At 37.2% G+C, this 14951-nt stretch overlaps 1 protein-coding gene across 1 annotated transcript in view; it reads right to left on the bottom strand.

Annotated features, from left to right (window-relative positions):
- The window catches only part of LOC134533853 (dedicator of cytokinesis protein 3), a 286469-nt gene that overhangs the window by 213325 nt on the left and 58193 nt on the right, over positions 1 to 14951 (bottom strand). The window contains exons 2-6 of the mRNA XM_063371549.1: positions 10580 to 10663; positions 9647 to 9687; positions 8615 to 8670; positions 5275 to 5371; positions 1891 to 2039 (exon numbers count right to left, since the gene is read on the bottom strand). Coding sequence (XP_063227619.1) covers positions 1891 to 2039; positions 5275 to 5371; positions 8615 to 8670; positions 9647 to 9687; positions 10580 to 10663 — 427 coding nt within the window. The remainder of the gene's footprint in view (positions 1 to 1890; positions 2040 to 5274; positions 5372 to 8614; positions 8671 to 9646; positions 9688 to 10579; positions 10664 to 14951) is intronic.

Here is a 14951-nt window from a genome sequence, read left to right as displayed (position 1 = left end):
TTTGATATGGCTACAGACTTAAAAAGGCCACCACTCGGGCTCACAAAGGAGTACCACAGATTAAGACTGCATGCATGCACCATAGGTGATTCACGAGCTAGCATTGCCTATGGGCACCGTACAAGGCTGCATATAGTGCACTGCATGGTGGATCTAGTAGGTTTTATAGGGGCGTGCTTGGAGAGGGAACACGTGAGCACATGTTCCAAATTTCATGGTGAAATATGAAAATTGATTTGTCACTATTTCATTAGTGTATTACCACCAAAATAAAATCGAACACCTGAAATATAGTAAAATATTAAAGGCACACACAAGCTTCAAATGAGAAACTTTTTACTGAATAATATGCCTGTCTATAGATCGAATTTAAATAAAGATTAATTTAAACTGAATGTAAATTTAAATATTTAATATTAATGTAAGGGAATACGATTTGGAGAATTTTTACATGTCACTTGGCGGTGCGGCAGAGGTAGATTAAAAAGAACATTTAATAAACATTGTTATTCATATGATATAAAATGTATCTTATTATAAATGTCTTTTACATCAAAAAAGACATTCTTCGTGTGTGATGGTCGCATAAACCCTCTTACATCCGCAGCGATGCAAGCCAAACCCATAGAGTACAATAAACCCACAACTAATATTTTGTTACAATATTTTCAAATCTAGCAAGCGCAATGTGAATCACTTATGTAAATGTGCGTACTGCATCAATCTTTTATATCATTTTTAAGGCTCGGTCTCACATGCTATGATTGATTAATTTCATTTTCTTGGCAAGGCTGTTAATTGTCAGATTCTATAAATTTATCACAATAGCTCTCTTGCACTAAATTATTTGTCACACATGATATCTAATCGTAAAAAATAATAATTATGGTCACTTGTATGATGTTTAATAACTCACAAATCAGTGGCAGACCCAGCTGCGTCCTTATGGGAGGGTAGATGACCGGAGAGATATGGCTGGTTAAATTGGTGGTCCCAAGATTAAAAAAAATAGTCCCTTAAAAATGAATTTCTAAAATTTTGAAAAGTGATTATAATAACTTTAATTTCATATGATTTTGAACATAAATTAAACACAGAGCAGTATCACTAACAAATGTAAAATAATACATTTTAACAAAAAAAAATTAAACCAATTTCATACCTCAGGTGTGGACTGGAGTGGATTATTATTTTTTTTATCCCTCCTATTTTCATTTTGAGTTCAAATGGGTTATATAGGTGGAGGTGGTCGCTAGGCCTGTTCTCATGTTCTGTTATCATTTCAATATTCGATTTGACTTCACCAGGAAATTCGCCATTCTCTCTATTTGAAGCTTCAGTTGTGATGTATAGTTCTGCGTCTGATGTGAAGGTTCACGTTTGTTGCAAAGCTTTAAAAAATTAAAAACCTAAAATTTTGCTCATGAAAATATTTAGCTTTTTATTTTAGTTTAATATGTTTTACTTGAATAAAGTTGATTACTTAACAACAAAAAAATATTTGCTTGTATGAATGCTCAATATTAATATTATGAATGGTTATTTTACAATTTTTATTGAATGTTATATATAGAGCCCATTCTTTTAATCACTTAATCAATTCAAACATTACAAATGTCGAAATATTTTTACATAAAAACCATATTTTGTAAAATGAAAGTGTAATACAGTTTTGCCAAGGAAACGTTTTGCAATTTTATTTGTCTTCACGAATATTTTAAACATTCTATTTGACATTCGCTTCCCATAAAAAAAAAAACCAGTAGTATTCGCACAGGCCCAGTGGTTGCCCCTCCCGTAGGACCGCCACTGTCACAAACGTCATCCAGTAAAATATCTGATGAAACGCGAGACATAGCCGTGGGATGCGAGACTGAGCATGCACCTTACCTGTTGCCCCAGTCTATCTTGGAGGTGATCTTGAGCTTGAGCTCGCGTGTGTGGTCCTGGGTGAGCGTGCCTGTCAGCAGCTGCCGCCTCCAGTCGAGCAGCTCTCTCATCACCTTGCGCAGCGTGCTGAACTTGTACGTCTCCCGCTCCTGAGACCACATCCCTCGTGCATAGCCCGTGGTGCCGCCACACTCGCACACAAACTTCAACACACGTTAACTTTCTCAGCTTGCCAGAACATGTCGGAATAGGCCATTCACACCATCCCTACCCCGATATCCTAAAAAAATCTATCATCACCAACAAAAGGAAATAATTTTAAAGCAAACAGCAGGCAAAGAGGTTCTAACATACCTCCAGCCTCTCTCCCAAAATGAAATTCTGTGTACGCTCCTGGCCATGACTGTCATTCCTGTCAGCAACTTGAGACAAAATTCAAGTTACAGTGAAAGGTCTATAATCCAGCATAATTCCATGGACATGCCAGATAAGTAGATACAAGATTTTATGTTGTTTTTGTTTTATAAACCGAAGATTTGTTATTTTATATATTTATTAATACTATTTTTTAATACTTAACTAAAATAAGGGTAAAATTAATATGCTGAATTTTTATGGCAAAATAATTTCTAATTAATTGGCCTGAAACAGATACATTCAGGAGAAATAAATTGGTAGCATTTATAGTTGAAAATTGATTTAACAAGAGATGCACAATAAAACAAAATTAAATTTTTTTTACGATCCATTCACTTCAGCATAATTTTTTTGTCCGGAAATGACATTCCCTCTTTTTAATGATTTGAATGAAGTTTTGGTTAAATGCTACGTAATTCCATGATATAACATGCATTTCAGTGTTGTGAAATGCTTTCCGGTGGTATTTCGGTTTTATCGCAATTTACCACACAATTTTTCCTTGCATATTAGCAATTTTACTGGATTGTCGAATAAACAGAAAAATAAACAATACAGTGATATTTAAAACAATTTGCAAAAAGCTTCTCTATGTCAAGAAAAAATACAGATGAGTATTACTGTTTAAAAATGGACCTGATAATAGCTCACTTCTTTCAGTAAATTAATGCGCAAATATACCTGTGAAATATAACCCACTATGAAATGGGAGAAACACTTTACTGAAATTATAACCGACAGTAACGAACTCTTGAGGGAACTAAACACAGCCTGCAGATCAAAATTGCCACCTGGCAGTCAAGGTCAACATCTGAAATCTACTCGAAACAAATCAGAATGTGAGTGACTCAACTGACACTGGGTTACATAATATGCTGAAACATAGAATGTCCAATTACAGACCTATCACTGTAAATAGCTGGTGTTACACTTACTGGAATAAGAAGTTTCCCATTTCAGTGCATATTTGACCCAAAAAAATTTGTCCAAAATTCAAATGGTTTCAGAATATCTGGAATGCAATACATAACCTATAACAATTCTAAAAATTGAATGCTTATTTTAAGGTGCTTGGCTTATCTTAATGATTTCATAATTACTTTAGGAATAAATTTTACTGAATCTTAACTGAAGTATATTAAATAATACAAATTTTATTTACTCTAAGCCGCCTCGTACCCTCCATCAAGGAGAGAATTTAACAGGTGGCACACTCATAATTCGCAACTCTAAACTCTCTAAACCCATTAATTAATTCTTAGATTCCAGTGGAGAGATGGACAGACACTAGTAAATAAAGGTCTATTTTCAACCCACTATTCTACGGGTTTCATATATTAGAGAACCCTAAAAATTTCTTATCTATCTTATCTGTGAAGTTTCACTTCTAATGTGCGTGGCAGCCATGCATCCAATTTTTTTTTATTGTATAGCCTTAACAAACATCCTACCCCACGAAAGTGGTAGAATTATGGGAATTACCTCCCCTCCCCCCCTTTTTTTAAATTTTAAACTGGATACACTTTTGACATGTAAACATCTTAAGCTCTCGGTAGACAACGTTTGTTGGAGAAATTTCATGAAAATGGAACAAAATTTGATGAACGGAAATGTGGGACAAAGGTGGCGAACCCACTTAGTGCAACATAAACCCATACATAGTCAATTTCTTTTAAAATTAGGGTACATATCAAATGTACTGGTGTGCCAAATTAAACTTAATGATAGTGAAACTATCCTGGAATATCTTTGGTAAACTAAAAAAGTCACAGTAAAAAGAAATCCCAAGTTTTAAAATAAGTTAGATTTTTAGCATACCTACATACATTGTCTCCTTCCTAAAATCAAATTGTCACAAAGGCTTAGTGGTAGAACACGCACTTATTAACCTGCAGGGACGTAGATTAAAACTTGCCACTGTGCCACATTTTAATATTGTAATTAATATATTATATAATAATGTTGAATCAGCTCAATAAGGTTAAGGTTTGTTTGTATTAAGTATTTATGGACTGTTTTAAGTCGTTTAAGCAAAAACAAATTTACAAACACATACTTAGTGTTACAATATTTATTTTAAAATGTTTCAGGTTATTTTTTTAGTAGGTAATGACATAGAAGTATTACAAATAACGTGTGCTGAAACGTAATAGCATTAACTGTTTAATGAATTTTAACAAGATGTGCAACATATTAAATTCCTTGCCGAAAATCAAATTGAAAGCCAGGATCTATTTGACTGCAACTTTTAGTTTGAAAAATATCTGAAAGATATTGCCACGTTCGTAATGCTTGGAGAACCAACAAAATGTTATATATTTTTGAAGCTATGTTCGTCGTGAGTTTTAAATTATAGGCATTTTTTAAAGTTGCTGTTATAATTATTACTGATATTTTTCGAAAAAAAAAATATTAATCACGCTCGGCGTTATTTTTTAAATATTTCTACGTTAAATTTTGTGTCCAGTTTCGTATTATAAGTTTTATTTGCAACATGAGAACACATGAATTGGCTCGTTACCGAAGTCAAATGTTTACAAATCACTGGCGATCACTTTTTGCTTAGCTGCATACTTTTACAACCAGAAGACTTGACACCCTGGTGCAATACTAACATAACTGTTACTGTTCCATTATAACCTAGGGAAGCTTAAGATGCACAAAAAGTTCTGCCATTCCCGATTACACCCGAACAATTCACCTTCGGCCAAACTCGGGTTTATTTTTTAATATTTATATTTCTCTGTTTATTTTAATGTAGCTATACTAACCTAACTAACCGTCCATAGTGTTTAAAAGTGTTTTAATGTAGCTAACCTAACCGACCAATTTTAATATTTGAATCCAATTTTTCCTGCGCAAAAAAATAAAACAAAATCCCGAAGTTTCGCCGAAGGTGAATTGTTTCGGGTGTAATCGGGTATGGCAGAACTTTATGTGCATCTTAGGGTCTCCCTTCTAACCTACCACGTAGAGCCGCTTCCATATGACGCCCCATTCCTGCAGGACCAGCGTCACTTCTCGCACAACCGGGTCCTCTAGCGGCACCACGGACTCGAACAACCTGGAACAAGGACGGCACATCACGCGCGTATTCCGCACCGGCCAACACGGCACTGCCATGTGCATGCCAGGGGCCCCACATGGCCGGTGCTACCGTTGCTATGGCAACGGGGCCCATGGGTCTAGGGAGCCTGCGAAGGAAAGAGAAAAAAAAAATCTTAAAACAAAAAAAGTAGACAATTTTAAATAAATCATTGAAAACAATTAAACGGTAAGGCCTAAATTTAGTTACCGAAGAAATATTACACCAGAGTAATATTATTCGGAATATGCTGTGCGTACAGAACGTGTCTGAATCTATAACTGCGAGTAACAAAACCACCACCAATTGACGTGACACCATGTTGACAGTACAGAACACTTACACTCATTTATTTGCCATTATTCGAAATAAATTTACGCTGACAATCGAAACGCTGACTTAAAAACTAGTTTTAATGTGTTTTAAAAATAATTGTGAAATGGTTAAAATATATATATAACTAAAACAATGTACACAAAGGAAAAAAATTAAAAAGGGGGGGGGGGGGGGGGGGAATCAATACTTCTAGCAACGGGGCCCACAGAATGATGTGGGGGGCCTGGTGCATGCTGGCAATCACCAGCTGATTTCCACAAATAAAGAGTTATGCTGCCGTTAGTCTACACGCGTCTGCGTGCTTTTAACGTGATAACACAGTGCGTAACCTAATTTATGTTAGAATGAGGAGGGGGTGATTAGACATGATAAGGGCAAGTGAAAAAAAAACTGGCATTTTGTCCTTCCCCCATCCGTAAAGACAGTAGGCCTACACCCCATTAGGGATGCTGACATGAGGCGGTTGACTGCCTGGCAGGTAGGCAACCACCGTAGCTTGGTTGCCGGCAGAGCTGTGTACATGCCAAGCATTGAACAGGAAGCATGGCCGCTGACTCTAAAGAGGATCCCGCCCATCTGTTCACACGTAAGGTGTTCAGGGATTCAGAAAAAAAAAAAACCCCACGCGAATGGAAAAAAACTGTTCAGAGTGGTGTCTATCTGTGAAAACAATTTAGGGATACGCCAAGGGCGGATAATTTTTAAGCATGAAACATCCGGTACAGATTCTTGAAAGCACCCGAGGGTCTTGCGTTACGCCTTTATCTCCATTTCTCCGCAATATAACCTCGCAGGCGCACGACGAGAAGACTGCGCGCCAGTCCGCAGCCTTGCGCTTAGAGGCGACAGAGCGCCAGAAGCACCAGCGGGCGTCGCCCTAATGCAGCGCCACTTGGCGCACGGTTCCGCACAGCCACGTCCCACGTGTAATAGTGGTAGCAAGGGTGTACGCACCGTTCAAACGACCGCACGAAAGGACATGCTACCAGGCACGACGGCCTCATCAAAAACCAGTGGACGTCCGTTAAGACGCGTTATTACTTGGACTCATTGAACCATATGGGTAGTTTCTATGCGACAGAAGGACGAGAAACCATTATCAACATTACTAAATGCGAAAGAACCAAATCAATCACACGAAATACGGACGAAAGGTTAAATTAAGGCAATCATCCGATGGACTGTTTGTCAACGACCAATCTGTGTTCAGGTGAGTGTAGTTCATTCTGGAACCAGAAAATGGCGTTTATTTATGGCCCACGGCCATCCAGGACGTGCCAGGGAAAACTGCGGTCCAATTATTGAGTACCCCGCCTGCCCGGGCACATATGCGGTGTGCAGAGCGTCAGATGGAACGAACGCATGCTTCTTTTTCGGTCAATGAAACACCAAGCGGGCGGCGGTCACTACGTGGACACACTATCCGTGTTATCTTTGAAAGATTTGTGCAATGGAAGTGCATGACTTGACGTAAGCTTTTGGACATACGCCAATGCTAAGCACTTTTTCTGTAGAAGAAAACTAAAAAAAACCCAAAAGACAAAAAACACAAATTATGCAAAAAATTGCTGTTGTCAACAGGATATAAACACCACATAATATTCCATAACAGGAATATGGTCAACAAACAAAGAAAAACAAAGAAAAATGGACTAAAACGTAAAAACCCCCACAAATGATGACAGCACAAAAATATTGAACCGTATGTATGTGTATATATATATATATATACATACGGTTCAATATTTTTGTATACATGTATATATATATACATACACACACACGCCGCAAAAGTTGTCTAATGTGCCGTATTTAACGGCCTCATGTCAGTATCCGTCCTAGGGTGTACCTCCTTTTACTGATCGAGGAAGAACAAAATGTCACTCACAATAGCTTAAAATAAAAATAATAAACTGAGGTTTCCACGGACAGTCTTTGTTGGCATTTATGTACAAAAAAGATGTCCTTCCCGTGACAGTTATTAGTTTGTGCTGATAGCCATGATTCAACGATGCGTCAAACGAGGCCGTCCATTCAATTTATTACATTACACTTCAAACGACTAATTAATGGTTTGAAGAGACACGAGGATTTAGTTCACACGTTCATGATTAATTATTTATGAAGTAATACTACTTTTATTTAGCATTGCCAGTGATGAACACTTTTCATTTTCAATTTGGTAAATAAATGTACAGCAAATGAGTTAACACAAAAACACTGGAAAGTATTGTAAAATACAATAACAATTCTGACCTTTTCCGTGAACACATTGTTATTACTGGATAAACGTGTACACACAAAAAAAATTTTTTTCTGTACTTGTAACTACAATAATTTTTGCATATATGAATTACGTTTTTCGAGATAACACTGAGTAGTCCTTACGAAAATTGTTTCATTCACGGATCATTTCTTTAAATCATGGAAAAGATAATCGGATATTCCAAATGGACTTTATATTTAGTTTTACTATGCTTATTAATGTGCGCAATTAATATTGGAAATATATTTAGGGAACGGTTTACAAATAATTTTAACTATTGGAGGTACCTACTGGAAGAACACAAAGCATGAAAGCCCGGATAAGAATCGTGACCCAGTATTATTGCAAACACTATTTTGTAGTGATACAGTTTTCTTCATGTAAATGTACAAATTTACAAGTATATTTCATTTTACACATATTTCATTTTAAATGAATATTTCTATTTCATTTTTTTTTAATACAGTGAAGCATTCACTTAGCCACATATTTACACTTTGAATTTACGTTGCCTATCATATAATGACTGATACCAACTATGCCCATTATTTACTGAGCAATACACTATAAAATGACCTCTGACTCAAACACTGTGATTAACACTGACGCATGGAACTCACCCTTCGTTGTCTACTTTGCAAGGTTTCAGGAACACATACGTGGCGGGGAAGATTCCCTGGAATAAAAAAAAAAGCAACAGTTAAAAAATGAACTTTAGTTTGCAAAGAAAAAAAAAGTAACCAAGGATATAATTCTCAATAAATTTTTAATCAAAGTTTAGAACATTTGATAATTTGTGTGCTAATTCAAACAAACATTGGTTGCTGTTACACAGTTTTTTTTTTTTTTTTTTTAAGATGTCTACAACACGCACTAAACCTACTGAATGGTATACATGTATATTAAATACACATGTATTTACGTATATTGTTTTGCAGATAGTACTGATTCTAAAAAAAAGTGTATGAAAAGTGTTATAGTGAATAAAAAGATTATTTTAAAAAATATGATAAATTATGGTTCTTTTATACACTATTTAACCATCGCGATTGTAATAACTTTACGTTTGTGGGCAGTAAGAAATGTATTGACAGTCAGTTGAACATTAGGGTTGGAAATCATGAAGTAATTAGGTTGACATACCTACGCATTTTTATGCCGTATATATATTTAATTTAATTGTTTGCATAAAGGGCATTGAAACCATGGTAGTATAAAAGTATTGAAAATAAAATAAACCTGAAATATTGTTTAAAGAACTTCTCTGAAGTCGTGTGCGATAATCCTCACTGTCTGACACTAGGCTAATCATAAAGGAAAGGGGACTTTCATGCTAAACTATAAAACAACAAACATTTATTGTAAATAGCAAATCACCAATAATTTATTTATGATTCAAGCCTCCAATTGGTGGTCTGGAGACAATTTTTTAGTAACCTCTCGCAAGGAGGTTGCAAACTGAATAAAGAAGATGTTTTGTTAAGTCAGTGCATACCTATATTTTAATCATTTGTGACCATCATTAAGGAAAAGATACGGGAGTTAGGAAGTTGAAAAAAAAAAGGGCCATGTAATAACTAATGACCAACATTGCAAATAGGAAGTCAGTCTATAAAAAACAAGACTTTAAAATCAAAATACTAATACTTCACCTTTATTGAGCGATTCTTTGTGGAGAAACCTCTGTACCATCCTGAAACAATAAACCACAAAGCATCAGCTAAAATAAAGCTACAAACATTCTCATCTGTAGCTGTATGACATTTTTTTTACGTAAATTCAAATTCAAATATTATCAATTACAATTATTAAAAGCCATAATTTGGGGAGACGGTGGACAGGTAGAGAGTCAACCATAAGTTGGGAAGTACCCAACACTGTTGTCCACAACTCGAGAAAACATTGTAAATGTTAATGAAGGTGGTAAATGCTCGCATTCACTGATAGGCGAATAGGAACACGCGATGAATTTCAGAATAGGAATACGTGAATATGAATATTTTACTCGCGTATTAGTATTCTCTAATAAGTGAACACAAAAAGTATTCACACCTGGAAATACGAATATATTCATATATACATACGGGACGTACCACAACGCCGAACGTAAAATAACGCCCGAAACCATAACGCCGAATGCCAAATTGACTACAACGCCGACAGCTAGAAAACTGCTGTGTACCACAACGCCGAATTACCACAACGCCGAAATACATTAACGCCGAAAAATGTCATTGCAGGACTGCCACAAAGGTTAGGTTAGGTAAGGTTAGCACACAAATTCATTCAGTTGTTTTTTTATTTTGCTCCTGTGCCCCCCCCCCCCCCCCTTCCCGCAGCAACATTTTTCGGCGTTACTGTATTTCGGCGTTGTGGTACACAGCAGTTTTCTAGCTGTCGGCGTTGCGGTCAATTTGACATTCGGCGTTATGGTATTCGGCGTTATTGTACGTTCGGCGTTGTGGTAACGACCCATATATACACACACACACACATATTTTTTTTTGCGTAAACATAGGTAGGCCCGGGGCCCGCTCTTGGGGCGACCACTGGCCTCCCACTGGCCTCTGGTCGGCGGGTCTTACCTGAGCACTCCTCCAGTATCTGAACCGTCTCGCCGATCTCCAGAGGCAGGCCGTAGCGCACGTCGCCACGCCAGTTGTGCACCGCTGCAACAGAGACACTCGCGCTATTGTCCGCGAGCAGGCGCTGCAGGCAGAGAAGCCTACCTAAGATGTACATCAAGTTCTGTCCATGCCCGAACACGCCCGAATATTCACCTTCGGCCAACCTCGGGATTCGTTTTATTTTTGCGCAGGAAAGATGATTTCAAATATTAAAAGTGGTCGGTTAGGTTAGCTACATTAAAACACTTTAAAACACTATGGACGGTTAGTTGGGTTAGCATAGCTACATTAAAATAAACAGAGAAATATAAATATATATAAATAAACCCGACGTTGGCCGAAGGTGAATATTCGGGCGTGTTCGGGCAGGGACAGAACTTGATGTACATCTTAGGCTTCCCCTGCAGGCAGGGCCGTCGACACAAACCGAGACAATCTTACAAACAACACAAAAAAAATACATACGAGGAGCTGAGAACAAAAACCAGTTAAGTGACATTTACGTAACAAAAATAATTAAGAAAGAAATTTTTTTTATAAGCGAAGTACGTAAACTGCTAAGGGCAAAAAATCAGGCAAGTGCTAAACTGGACATGTTGCACTATCCAAACACTTGGAAAGTGACAATGCGCAAAGCGAGACTTCAATAGCCATTTACTCGGAATGAGTATTTCGTCCCTTCCCTGATTATTTTTGTTCTCAGCCCTTAAATAAATAAATCAAACTTTGACCGCTGGCCATAGCTGTAAACGTGATCTGGAAAAAAAAAAATTTCGTAACTTGTAAGGTTTTCATTCAGTGTTGTTATATACAGAATTGTAATTTTTTCGACTATAAAGCCAAACACAAGCATAAAAGAAATATTTCGGAACTCACCCCCCACCCTTCGACGGCCCTGACTAAAGGGCACGCCACCCTCCGAGTCGTGGATCCGAGTTCTACGCCAGGAATGGATCTATTTGGGAGGAGGGGGACGGATGGGTCACTAAGGGCGCAGGATGGTGTTCAAGGTGTGCGACTAATAAAATAATCAAAACTAGATCTACTAACATTTTGATTTTACTCAATATCGAAAATAATATTTTCAATTGAGAGCTTAATGATTTTTTTTACATACAATGCACAAGAATAAAAAAAAATTATGCCTGGAAAGTTTATTGCTTTTGTGGTCGTAGAGGGGGTGAGGGAACTATAATCACAATTCGTACCCCAGGCGAAGAAGAGCCTAGGTCCACCCCTTTCCACTTCGACGGTAGGTTTTCAAAGGGGAAGAGTTAGCAACCGAAAGAAGCCATCTTGATTTTGTTAAGGCATGCCGTATGCTTTAGTAGAATTCCTGTAGTTAACAGTGACAGACTGCTACAAATAGGTTATAAGTCTTTGGTGGTTAGCATATAATTTATTTTCGAGAATGATTACAATTGTAATAATACTTTTTATATTAAAAATTGGATTATCTTTGTTTTAACGAAGGAAAATTTTCAATACTGTTGCAAACTGAGTCATCGGGCTGATATCTGCTAACTCTCTATTAAAATTTTGTTACTTTAATTGCATTACGTTCACACGATATAACTTTTTATTTTGTTTTCGCAACCTGATAATGCAAACAGTAGCGTCTTAGACTTTGCGGGGCTCTGGGATAATTATTTTTATGGAGCCCTTCTCCAGAAAAAAAAATTAACTTTTCCAAACTACATTATTAATCCAGCCCGTAACTTAAATTTCGACGATGGTTTTGCTAATTTATTTAAGGACTTTATGATAATATTTCCTATATTCCAGTCTGTTTTATAAATGCTTACGATCAAATTTCCTGTAGAATAGTGTCATTATACGAGGCAATATAAATGTTTGAAATTTATTTTTCTAATACGATACCACGAATTGAAATAGGTATTGACCAGCACATTAAGCTAAATGATAATAAAAATGTAATTTTCCTTTTCCTATTAATGTCCATATTTTTAATAGAAAAATAAACAAACAAAAAAAATCAAAAGATGCACCGTGGGACTATTCAGTTGAGAAATACCAATATCGAAAATGAAGTTTTAAATATAAAGCAAACATAGAAATGTCTTAAACATAGTAACTAAAACAAAATATTTTTGCAAACATTCTTAGTTCAGAAATCATGAAATGGTGTATTAACGGATTGGCGTATTGAGTACAGTGGCAAAATATTATACTTAGGAATAATTTTTGACAGTGTTTAATTATATTGGTAGCAATGAAATAAGCATGGCTGCCATGTGCACATGCACATACGTGTACCAATGTGTATTTTTTTTTTTTTTGCAATTGAAACTAACGTTATGGTTTTGAACACAATACCTTTCGGCTATTCAGTTCTTAATTTTTGAACCAAAAGAAGAACATTTTTAAACATATTGTTTTGGTTGTTCCGTATTGCAAAAAAAAAAAAAATCAAACAAACATTTATGGTGAATATTTCCAGCAACGAACGACCACACAAAAAATCAAGGTTGCCAACATTTACTTTCGGAACTTTAACGACTTTCATATTATTAGGTTGCCTCTAAATACCGCACAGTTAGCTGATTTCCAAATAAAATAAGAGCTCGGAGGCCTGGGCGATTGGCCGGCCTGTCCTGTCCTGTCCTGTCCTGGATGCATACAACTGAAAGAGCTATTTTTTTTTAAAAAAAATTACGTTTTATAACAAGCAACAACAGTAATAGGCGCACGGCTGGCTACGACTGGGAGACTATAAACGAGGGATGATTTTCAGAAGCTTTCCCCCCAAGTATCCAGATCGGCTGGTGCGGGATGCGAGTTAGGTGGTTCTGGTCCGGAGACGACAGCTTCCTGCGCCGAAGTAAATTAGTACTTAAGTCGCGTGCATTGTTCGAGTCGTGGGACGGGATCACACAAAGCGGCGCGCCGGCCCGCGCGGACGGACGCCGACGGCATAGCAGCCGCAGTGGCCAAGGTCACAATCAGGGAGAGCAGGGGGGAGGTAGGGGTAGGGGTAGGGGGGGATATCAGCCCCGGACACTCGTCCCAAGAGACCGCACTTCCCTACACAAACACACGTTAAAAAAATTCGAGCAACAAGTCTTCGCTCTGCGATAGTGCTGTAAGTCATGGGCACAGCCGGGGGGGGGGGGGGGGGGTAGGGGTTCAACCCCCCCCCCTTAGCCCCAAATCTTTAATTAATTTCTTATTCATCACTCAAACAAATTTCATATTAAAATTAATACATTTTTTTACCATTACAATATTTAAATTCAAGAACCGAAAACTGCTAAAATAGAACTATTTTACACCTTAAAATCCAAATTTTCCCGGGGGAGGACCCCCGGACCCCCCCCCCCCCCCCGCTTTCATACGGGGGGGCCATGCTTCTTAACACCCCCCATACACAAATCCTGGCTACGCCACTGCTGTAAGTTACACACGTCTCACAATTTCCCAACAAGCGATCAAGTTCCGAAGAACAGCTGCTATGAAATTCACCGTAAATTTATTTTACATACGCTTTTGCAGATTTTTTCTATTTTTGATTCATTAATTTTTGTTTTGTTTAGAACGGTAATCTTGGTCGATAAACTGAAATTATATTATTAATATACATATCCTTACATTATTATATTGGTTCCGTCCTTGTGCAGTTTTTTTTAGAGATCAACTTATTACAAGGATTATTGCATGTGCAACAATATATTCAACTGAAAATAATGCTTAAATAAATGCATGAAATCATTCAGTACAAACAATGATAGTTTTTTTTCTACGTATTTGTGCACAAACAAATAATTAGCTGAGACTATGAGTATGTTAAGATCAATGCTGAGATAAAATTAACGCACAGATACAGAAAAAAGTAATGTAACTAGTTAACTATGTGGAAGTATTGTAAGGCAATAATCCGCCATCTGATAGCACGGAAGACCAACATGTTAACAGGAGCGCCTATGCTGCATGCAACCAGTCGGACACTCCTGCTGATCGGGTGGCGGTCGTACGTGCGACGCTAGCGAGTTGCCAGGCATTTCATTTACAAGTGGCGTGAGGAAGGAAAGAATTAGGTGGGGAGGATTGGGAGATATGGCTCCTTACCCCTCGCCATGAATTTATGACAAAATAATTGTAATTTTTGGTGACGGTGCTGATGCAGGGTGTGATGTCACAACGCCTGGAACAAGCCACACAGGAAGTGACTCATGTTTACGTTGATAATATAGAAATATAAACCCTTTGTTGATGCCTTAAGTGTTTTAAATACACAGATTATAAATTTATTTTTATATTTTAATTCCCTTCACCCAGAATGCATCAACCACAGTGTAATAACTTCTTTTTT

Source organism: Bacillus rossius, chromosome 7 (genome assembly GCF_032445375.1).
Source record: "Bacillus rossius redtenbacheri isolate Brsri chromosome 7, Brsri_v3, whole genome shotgun sequence".
Lineage (NCBI taxonomy): Eukaryota > Metazoa > Arthropoda > Insecta > Phasmatodea > Bacillidae > Bacillus > Bacillus rossius.
The sequence above is the reverse complement of the archived record's forward strand: the minus strand, read 5'-3'. Positions and strand labels throughout refer to the sequence as shown.